Genomic DNA, 10,447 nt, shown 5'->3' on the forward strand with positions numbered 1-10,447 from the left:
GTGGTTGCAGCAGCACAATGGACAATGACACAGACAACAAGGTGTTTTGCAGTTAATCGTGCTGCGTGCATAAAACAATTTTGGGGAGGCAGGAGGAAACGCAGGAGGTATGGTTGCATGATTTACGTCATATCCACGTTTGTGCCCTGCGTGCGAGACCGTGCATGTGCTTGTGCATGAACACCCATACCATACTGAAGCACACCTCCTCCAACCGTGCCAGAGCGGAGGAAGTGTACTGTACTGAAGCACAGAACGGAGCGCTCACACTAGTCAAATAATCTGGATTTTAGGGTCAAATGTGCTTGGGCACGAATGGGTTAATGTGACTAGGCCCTAAACCTTGGTCCTGTTAGGATGCAGAAGCTGGTTTCCACAGCAATGGTTTCATTAAAAAATGACTACTTCTGATTCAAAATAGTATTACCATATCATAGTCATGGCTGAATCTTTCAAAAGCACAAAGAAAATGTCAAAGAAGTTTAACTTTGAAGCCAGCAAACAATATTGTAAAGCAACTATCTCAAAGTATCTTATGGGATGAAACTCTTTGTATTGAGCACTGTTTGACTGGGTCTGATATTTAGACTAAGGCTGCTGCTCACTGGGTGACCATGCAAAATGCACGCTGTTGTCCAGGGAGAAAATGAAATGTTAACACACACACACACACACACACACACACACACACACTCCCCCCTTCCTCCTTCCCGCTCTGCTCTCCTTCTCTTGTTCATATCTGTAGCAGAAGCCAGGCATGCAAACGCCATTCAAATCAGACTGTGTCAAAGTCCTCTTTCAAGCCCATGCAAATCGCCAGGACCACAGGAGTAAAGAACAGTTGAGAAGTCAAGTTTTGAAGGCTCTTTCATTGAAAACAGCTGCCCACACAGATGTAATAAACTATACACAGATCAACAACAATACTGAATGTATAATTCTAAACTAAGATACACCGTGCAGCCACAGTTTTCATTCATTCATCCATCCCTGCATCCAAGCATCCATCCCTTCCTTGTTTATCTAAGACCCGGCCACTCTCACCTTTCTGAACGTCTTCCTCTTGGAGCCTGCATCCTCTCCCTCGCTGAACACATCATCACTCTCCGCTGAAGAGAGGTTCATGGAGGAAGAGGAGGAGGTGGAGGTGGAGGAGGAGGAGTGCAATAGTCTGGAGAGGATGGGATGTGGGGTCGGCCACGGGTTCATGGAGCCCTCTCTCCTCACCAGCAGCCCTTCACCCTCTTGGCTCTTCCTCACCGTCTTTCCGCTCCCCTCGCCCTCTCCCTCCATTTCTGAATAAGCACAGCCCCTCCTCTCATCATCTTCTGCTTCTTTCCCCTGCACCCCAGAATTCACTCTTGCACTGCTTCTCCAGTGGTTCCTCTCACCATCTGTATTTTTACCTTCCTCCTCTTTACTGCCATGTTGTCTCTCTCCTCTAGCCTCTCCCGTCTTTCTTTTCCCACTCCATCTTTGTCTCCTCTCCCACCCCTCCATATCTGCTCCATTGCTTCCCCCTAATCTTTCCCTCCTCCTGCCCCTCCATTTTGCCCTCAGCTCCTCTCCTTTGCACATTGCATCCGTTTCCATGTCTTTTCTTTCAGTGCCCAATGCCTCTTGTTCAAGTTGAACTTCTTCACTTCGCCACTCTCTAGGTGTGAGACAAGGCTTGTGAGTGACATATGGTGTTGAATTCTCTGGTGGAGACTGTGTCTCGCCGTCCTGCTCATCATCTTTCTCCTGTCCAAGTCCACCAATACACTGGCTGTAAGGGGGGAAGCTTTTCATACAGCGGAGTTTGGGTCTCACTTTGACCTTTCTATGGCCACTGGAAGGTCCTTCACTAATCGATAGATGTTGCCATGTTTCATCTGATAGTCTGACAGAAACATCATTGTCGTCCACAGTTATCTCATTCTCCTCCCCTGTCTCTTCTACCTCCATGTAGTGATCGTCTGTGGTTTCCATCATGTTTAGTGTGCAATGAGTGATACATCTACTCCATGCTTCTTCGTGGAAAGCTGGGGTACCAGGACTTAAGGGAAATCAAATGAGAAAATGTTTGGGATATGTTTCAGGAAACTACATCAACAGAAGATATAGCACTGCTACAAAGAGGATGAGCCTCATTAATGTTAGGTCTACTTCAAATGAAACATCAAGCAGCAAGTGAGGCAGCTGCTGTCTACTTCTGCTTGCTTTTTAGATATACAGAACTACAGAAATATCAAAATTGGGGCTTACCTCTCCTCAAATATGTAGCGTTAGTCTTCAGTTGTGACCCTCTGTGACAGTAAGCTACATCCCTCCAGTCTCTCTCTCTATTCTTGCGTTATCCCTGTTGATGCCATATTTTGCATGCAGTGACGCCACCAAGTTTCCACAGCTTCATGCACAGCCAGCTGCTGGAATTTTGCCAGCAGCATAACAGGATATCAGAAGATGTCCAGGAATGACACCTGTCTGTGTCACCTGTGTGTTTTCAATTGGAGTCAATGATCCTCCAGTGTTTACAATTTGGGTTAACTGCAAAGAGGCAGGCCTTAGTGGATTTTGTGTGTTGATAGAGAACATACACATGTGTGGTAATATTTCTACAATAGTTAAAAAAAAGACAAAATAAGTCAACTCAGCATTTTAAAGCAGTTTTATTGCAATTAAATGCATAAATGGCAGTTAAATGGAATGAATAGAATGTGCACTGGAATGGATTTTCAGCAAAGTAATAGACATATATTTTACAGTAAAAAAAAAAAAAAAAAAAAAAAAAAAGACACATGTTTTCTCACAGGCTCCATTCATTATTTGGCTTTGGTTCGATGTACAAACCCACTCAGAACTTTGGATTGGCAATATTTCAACATAACACTTAAGCGCTGTCAGATGATAATCCATGTAAAGATTAGAAATAAATTCACATTCTTAGATTCATATAGCTTTTGGACATTAGCCACAATGGCAACATTATAGGTAAACAACTCTGCAACAAAAAGAGGAACTCCAGGCGGTCAGAGTTTAGCTCCTCCTTTTGGAGCCAGAACTCTGTGCATCTGTTTGTCCTAAATGAACACCAGGTTTGGGTTGAGAAATGTGTTTCTTTTTTTTTTTATTAAACACTGACAATGACAGATTAGTTTGAGATGATACAAATTAAAATCAGTCAATTCCACAAATCACGGAGGTTCCCATAAAATGTGAACTTATGACATAGTATAAAGAGTGCATGATGCAAGAAGGGGAAATGGCTATTTGAAGATCTACAACTCCAGTAGGGCAGTATTATGCCTCAGGTTGTTATGTAGTGTCACTGTGATTATTATCTGACTCATTTTCAACCTCATATCGCTTTCACTATCATATCCCTATATATCACCATTAGGGCCCATCTCCATCCTCCTCCCATCCTTTAGTAATGGCCACCGGCCGGCCCCGACTCATTTATCTCACTGACTGACTATGTGTCATACAGACTGGGCTCCTCCTCTCTCAGGCCGGTGGGTGTTATCTCAAGTGGATCCAACTGCATTGGGGTGTCTGCCAAGTAGCTTCTTTCTGTAGTCAAACACACCAACCAGTTCAAAATGTCAGTAAACAGTGTTTAATGCACTTAAGTTAGATTCTCTGTGTGTGTGTATGTGTCTTCATACCTGTACCATCTTTAGCATCGTCTTCCCTGCCTGTGTCCATGTTCCTCTTCCTCCCTGATGACGCTCCATCTGTTTTGTACTATAAACAACAGGGAAGACAAACACTGTCTAAGCTTGGCTCTAAATTCACCTTGAACTGAACACCTTAGGAGAAATAATCGATTATTATACACACATGTGCACACAAAATAAACATTTTTCTCACCAGTAATGCCTTGAAGTCAGTACTATCCAATCTGACTCTCCTCTCACCTGCTTTTGTCTCCGTGCTACTGTCAACAGCAGCCTCATGTAGCCGAAGAGGGAGAGAACACTCAGGAAGATGAAATTACTGGACACACCCACCAGCGCTGAGGTGACAGGGAAGTTGAAGAGCAAGTATCTGATTGAGGGAGACAGAGACACAGATGGGATGTTGAAGGAAAATCTCAGAAACTCTTACACTCTTAAATATCTGTCACGTTCAGTGCATTCTATGAGTGCTAAGATTACCCTTTTTCTTGGTGAAGACTCTTTACATAAACCTTTTAATTGTGCTACATTTAGTGATTGCCGGTATTTCCCAGAATATCTTTTGACAGCTCCCAGAGAATGTGACTGAACTTGTTGCTTATACAAGTGAATGCAGGCAACAGTAAGTACAAGATGTTGATATTTTTCTTGTGGAAAAAAATACAACACTAATCAATAAAATGGGCCTTGAAATAAGGGGTTTATTATCTATATACTGTGGACATCATCTATAGTTTAAGAAAGATTCAAAGGTCCCTATGGGGTCCTGACATGTAGAAACTGGCATTTTGCCCGTATCTTGACCCTCCCGGATCCAGACCTGAGCGAGGGGCTTGTATGTGAGTGCCTGGTCAGGGGATCTGGTCAGGCTCAGCCCCAACAACTGGCATGAGGGGAAGAGGGCAGCCTCAGGCCATGAAGCCTGATTGGACCCTGTTCAAACCTTTCCTCGTTGAGGCGGCAACTTGAAGCTATGGTCAGACAGTACTTGGTGCCTGTGGCATCGGCAACCCAAGAACCTGATGGTGGACACCATTGGTTAGGGGGACCATCAGGCTGAAGAAGAAGGTCTTCTTGGTTTGGGTCCAGACTCAGCTGAGAGATTGCCACAGTGAAAACGCTAGTGTGGGAGGACTTTGGGAGGGCACAGACAAGGACTTTCAGTTGGCCTCAAAGAGGCTCTGTTAAAATTTCAAGTCACTCATGCAGGGTGGGCAGGACTTTGTCCAGGCAGTTTTCAAACCTTCACTGAGGATATGGTCAGACAGTGAAAGTAACACTAAAGCTGTGGTTACACTTGTCTTTTCAATGTGACTTTTGTGATCGGCTGCACCAGTTCAGATCTCAGCCTTGTGTACTTGTGTATGTCAAGACGTGATGCTAAAATGTGCCGTGCCTGATTGAATGGTGATCAGTTATTCCCACACTAATATATTCCACTATATGTATTGATAAAGTGCCTGGTTTGTGCCCACATGCTGTCCACACCAACCCCAAACTCAATGTGAGCCAGGCCACTTCAGAATCTGGTCTGGCTGATTGGATCCAAATGTGAACAAGATTCAATCTCATAACGTTTTGACGTGACAGCTAATCGATCCTTGCTTGATCAGATGACAAAAGTCACATTGAAAAGAGAAGTGTAACCATGGCCTTTGATGAGCCAGGCTTTTTGTACAATCTTCGGGATGCCAAAATGCAGACTCTCTGGGAAAGCTTACACCAGGGTGCCAGAAAGGAGATCGCCAATCCACAGATTAGAGAGACGTAATGTGGATTACATTCTGGCAGTGGAGCAGTGGACCAACTCTTTACCCTCACACAGATACCAGAGGGGTCAGGAGTGTTTGCCAATCCAGTCTACATATGCTTTATAGAGTTGAACAAGGCTTATGACTGTGTCACCCAAACTGTGATCCAAGTACTGCAGGAGTGTTGGACTCTGCAAAGGCTGTGCACTGTCACCAGCTGTGCACTGGCCCACATGCATTGGGACAGTTTGCAGCTGAATGGGAAACGGTGAGGATCAAGATCAGGACATTAAAGTCCAAGGCCATGGGTGGCCACAATGGATGGATGGAAAAATGATCTATTTCTGTCTTTGCAACAGTTAAAGTGTTTCAAAGTGTATTAATATTAGTATTTAAAATGTTAAGAATCTTGTCTCAGTTGAGGATGCTGGCACTGTTGCATTCCCTCTCTGTGATTTAAGCTGAGACAAGCATTTTCCCATAAAAGTCTTGCATATTGCATATTGTTTTAATACGATACAGACATAGGAGTTCATAATGGTACTGGTTATTGTTTTTTGCCTTTATTTTGGTTTATGCTGTTTTGATTGCTGTAATCCACAAGTATTTTACATTTCTATCTGTTTATCAGAGGTACATGTAACATGTATCAAATTTATGATGCAACATCAGTTTTGTGCTACAAAATTATTTTTCCAGGGAGTGTGTGGGTCATTCTTACCTCAGGCCACTGTAGTGAGCGTGAATGTTGAGCTGAGATGAATAGATCTCCACCTTGCTGGACATGATCTCAATGATGGCATTCACTGAAGGGGCATACTGTCCACGGACAGAAAACAGTTACAAAATACTTATAGTGACACACACACACACACACACACACTCACACTCACATAGCACCCCATTACTCACAGGATCGTCTGTATAGTCTGAGAAGAGCTCCACCTCCAGGTTTTGTCTCTGCTCGGTCACTCCGGCCAGTAACGCCGGGAGGAACAGCAGTGTCCCCATGGTCCTCAAAATCTCTGAGCGATAACGCAGCATGCCCTGACCACAGCAGGACAACACACTGCGTCAGATGGTTCCAGTGACTCAATGAAAGATCTGGTCTGAAATAAGTTCAAAACCCTGGGGCTACACTTGACTTGATTACCATGCACTACAGTGCACTACACTGCAACCAACATGTAACACAGGATGACAAATACAATTTTTGCATGAATTAATTAATTTATTGCTTTCTGTTTTAAGTGACTTGCATTTAATAAAATCAGACCTTGGTAGTTTTCATTGGATTTTTCTGTTATCAAGTGTCTCTATTGACTGACATGTCCAAGTAATGCACATGGTCATCCCATTCGGCTGACCTGTGAGATGACCAAGTGGGGATGTCAGTAGAGCTCTTCAGCATGCATAAGCAGAGCTAATCTGGCTCCATCCAGGCTGTGTGATTAAGGGTTATCGTGCGTCAGAGCTATACTCACAAAGCGAGAGCTGGAAGAGGAGAGCACTTGTCTTGCCTGAGAAACACACAGCAACAGTAACAGTGATGGTAAACAGGAGATGACAGTGATTAGTAATGAAGCACTATTTGATTGGCTACATGTGATTTTGCACATCAAATCTCACTGCAAGACAGGAGAGGGGGCCAACTTACAGAGCGGGCGGAGGAGCCAACCCTCTTCCCTTCTGCGGAGTAACAGGTCATCTTGATCATGAACATCCCAAGCTGTTGATTGGTTGGGGACTCGGGCATCTCCAGCTCCAGAGAGATCTGATAGGGCTGGCCAAAGGTCAACACCTGAAATGGAAATGAACAAATTGCATTGGATATTTCATGTGCATGGATGGTTGGCTGGATGTTTGGATGGATGGAAGGATAGATACCTGCTTCTTGTCGTTCCCTATCAGAGAAACGTTGGCCATAGGATAAGAGCATGGAAAGGTGCCTGTGGACTCACAGTCTGTCCTAAAGACAAAACACAAGCTGAGATGAGAGAAATAGGGAAAGTACATGGAGTGCACGTCCACAAGTTAGAGATCAACAGAAACATTGCTTGTCTGAGGCACAACACAGTGTACGCACCTTAAATAATAGTGCACAGGGGTGGAAAAAGCTGCCTTGGGCATGTATGAGTAGTAGAAGCTCCCATAAAGAAAGGCAGCGGTCCAGAGGAGCAGTGATATAATGCTGAGCACAGCACCACCCTGCAACAGTCTCTGACGGGCACGCAACATCGCCATGGCAACAGCTTCCCGGAACCTCTGCAGGCCCTGACCAACCAGGATGATCGATTCTGTCAGGGCATCTCCATCACCTCCAGGATGCGAGGCTGTCTCTCTTCCTTGAGCCATGTAGTCCATGACAGTCAACAACTACTGAAGTCTGAATGTCACTGTTTTAGAAAAAGGAAATGATTTACTGAACAATCATGAAACCAAGACAAATAACGCAAAAAAAAAAAAAAAAAAAAAAACACATTAAAACAATAAGAGCATGTATGTAATTTTAAGAGGGGATATAAAGAATCATACTGACATTGCTAGTTTAAATTTCTCAGGCAGGATGCTCCACAGTCTGGGACACCTCAATGGGAAAAGTTAACTTGGTCCACGTGATGTTTACCTGCAAAAAATACAGATTAGAACTAGTTCATATGAGGTGATCGAAGATGCAATTTTTTAAATCCAAATTATAAGATGACACGAGGAAAAAAAGAAGTCTTAAAGCAGGCTGATACTCTTTCACTGCCAGATGTGCCCAGAAAGCCTCCGTTCACCAGCCTGCTTCACATAATGTGTTTGTGTCGCTGCCTTTTTCCAGCTTCTTTTACTTCAGTCTGCCTTCACGAGCTTGGATCCAGCCCCTTTCCATGGAAAATCCCAATGAAAGAAACTGGTTTTCCTTGAACTAGGCTTACTTTGTGCCTCTGAAGCTAACTGTAGACCTGTGGGCGTTAGAGAGAGAAAGAGAGCAAGAAAAAAAAAAACTCAGCTAAGCTCAACACACAACCCATCACATGGATGCTGCTGAGAGCTGTGAAACCACTGAGTCCAATCTCAGTCACAAGGATTACTTCTTCTCATCAGATGACTCCGACACAAAATATGGAGTCAGTCTCACCAAATTAGTGTGATCTATGGGGAGGCCAAGGATTTTTGTATTTTGTTTTAACACAATGTGAAATACACAGCAGGGTTGCTGAAGTCACAACGTATCACTTTTGTCTGGTAATTGTTTTTTGTTTGTTTTCATGAAGAAAGAGGAGAATAATAAAACAGGATCATAACAGGATCTTAGGGTCTTGAAACTCGGACAGTACAGGACAGTAGCTCTAAGAAGAAACAGAAACAGGAAGCATAAAGTTGAGATTCTAGAAAGTTTTTAACTCAAAATCAAAACTCAATCTTTTGACCTATGACCCAGTCTTATTAATAAGTCACACATGGGTCCAACAGCAACAGCCCTGCAACCTGTTTTAAGGTTTGAGGACTCAAAAAAACAACAACTCACTGTATGTCAAGCTGTGAAAAAACTCACCCTTGATGTCTTTTGATCCACGTTGAGCTGTGAGGAAATCAACTGTTGCTGCTTGTTCCCTCTTGGTTCACGGCTTAATTCTGTCTGTCATGATGAAATGCTGAAAAGAGAAACTCCCCTGCAACAGCTTAGTGAGGCCACTGTCCAATCGGCTCCTTAACTCCTCCAAAAACTGTCACTGGCGAGGGTTTAGATCATCCCACAGGAAGCGAGCTGCTGCCAACTGGAACAGAGGTGTGAATGCAGACATCTAGATGACAGGACACGGACAGCAGGGCTGAAGCTTACACCAACAAGAACTGCCATAACTCTGTAATACATGGTGGAAGGACACTTTGCAAATATCAGGCAAAAATAGAAACTATATATCCTGTAGTATTATGGTGAGGCCATATAATTAACAGTTCCACTCTGAACTCACTATTGATTGCCAGAGACGTGAAGTTCTATAAAATCTCAGGAATATTATTGCATTACCATAAAGGATTTTAAAAAGTACCACAGGAATCCCCACTCGAATATGATAAATTGACTATTGTGCACCCTAATAAAGCTGTAATCCATATTTTTGCCCGTGCTTGTCTTGTATTCTCTGTTGTTGAACATGTAGTTTTAAAATGTTTATAAAGGAAGTTCTATTAGTATGGAGCCTTATTATGATTGCTAGGATGATTTTTTATTTTCTTTCCATTCTTCTCTGTTAAAAGTGTCTGGACCTGCAAATCTAGAAGAGCTGCAGCGACCAAACTGTGCACATGGGTTGGAAACCTCATCTGTGATGGTGGCGCTGTAATAATGTATTTACATTTTGGCCCATGAAAAATAAGTGATGGCAACACAATTCTTTAATCCCCTGGGCCCAGATGCATCTATCCATGCAAGCCACACTGATTGTGCAAGTGACACCAAATTTGACTCATTTACTTTGACAGCCTTCCTGATTTTGGGCGTTACTTTTCTTGCTGATATTACATTCTATTAAGGATACTATTTCACCCTATCCAGAAAGAATGCAGGAAGGTCTCTGTATGACCAGTTAGTACCTTTAGCTGTCATCAGCAGAGTGAGTGAGATTTACAAGGTATTGTTTTCATATCATGCAGTCCATCAGAGTTTTGTTGACTGAAACTTTGGAAAACTTTGCCTGAGACTTTTTTTTTAATCTCTATTGCCACAATAGTTTTTTTCCACACCACATTATGGGAAATGCTCAAGTGCATAGTCATCAGAAATGACAATGAAACCTGCTGATGTCAGAATCAGAGGTCCATAGAATGACAGTGACAAAATTCGCAGAAAATCTGAATTCTGTGAATTTTAGGTGTGGCCCATGATCTAACTTGAAAAAACACATTTTGGTTCCTTAGTGGAAACAGGAAGTTGCAATATAGCACGTGTGTTTAACTCTTAAAGGGCAGTCTGTGCAAACACATTCAGCTGAATGATGTTTTTGTGGTGAGCTTTCTGTTCAGCTGGAGGTTGGACTGAGCACA

At 43.1% G+C, this 10,447-nt stretch overlaps 2 protein-coding genes across 2 annotated transcripts; both read right to left on the reverse strand.

Moving 5' to 3' along the window:
* Positions 1-1,023: 1,023 nt before the first annotated feature.
* Positions 1,024-2,280, reverse strand: LOC115366290 (uncharacterized). The gene is made up of 2 exons (XM_030061644.1): positions 2,248-2,280; positions 1,024-2,038 (listed from the first exon to the last, which is right to left on the reverse strand). Exon 2 carries the CDS (start codon positions 1,972-1,974, stop codon positions 1,024-1,026), a length of 951 nt encoding a protein of 316 aa, XP_029917504.1. The 5' UTR covers positions 1,975-2,038; positions 2,248-2,280.
* Positions 2,281-2,696: 416 nt separating this feature from the next.
* Positions 2,697-7,657, reverse strand: LOC115366291 (seipin-like). The gene is made up of 9 exons (XM_030061645.1): positions 7,500-7,657; positions 7,301-7,382; positions 7,071-7,214; positions 6,898-6,933; positions 6,326-6,460; positions 6,135-6,232; positions 3,903-4,032; positions 3,657-3,729; positions 2,697-3,555 (listed from the first exon to the last, which is right to left on the reverse strand). The coding sequence occupies exons 1-9, from the start codon at positions 7,655-7,657 to the stop codon at positions 3,458-3,460; spliced, it is 954 nt and encodes a 317-aa protein (XP_029917505.1). The 3' UTR covers positions 2,697-3,457.
* Positions 7,658-10,447: the final 2,790 nt, after the last annotated feature.

Source organism: Myripristis murdjan, chromosome 10 (genome assembly GCF_902150065.1).
Source record: "Myripristis murdjan chromosome 10, fMyrMur1.1, whole genome shotgun sequence".
Classification (NCBI taxonomy): Eukaryota; Metazoa; Chordata; class Actinopteri; order Holocentriformes; family Holocentridae; genus Myripristis; species Myripristis murdjan.

What these genes read in the sequence shown, in the direction of transcription:
- LOC115366291 (XM_030061645.1), bottom strand. Translation starts at nt 7,657, where the DNA reads ATGGCGATGTTGCGTGCCCGTCAGAGACTGTTGCAGGGTGGTGCTGTG. An exon ending in TAGGGAACGACAAGAAGCAG is followed by an intron (nt 7,215 to 7,300) that starts GTATCTATCCTT and finishes TTTCCATTTCAG; the next exon opens with GTGTTGACCTTTGGCCAGCC. An exon ending in CAGACTATACAGACGATCCT is followed by an intron (nt 6,233 to 6,325) that starts GTGAGTAATGGG and finishes GTCCGTGGACAG; the next exon opens with TATGCCCCTTCAGTGAATGC.
- LOC115366290 (XM_030061644.1), bottom strand. Translation starts at nt 1,974, where the DNA reads ATGATGGAAACCACAGACGATCACTACATGGAGGTAGAAGAGACAGGG.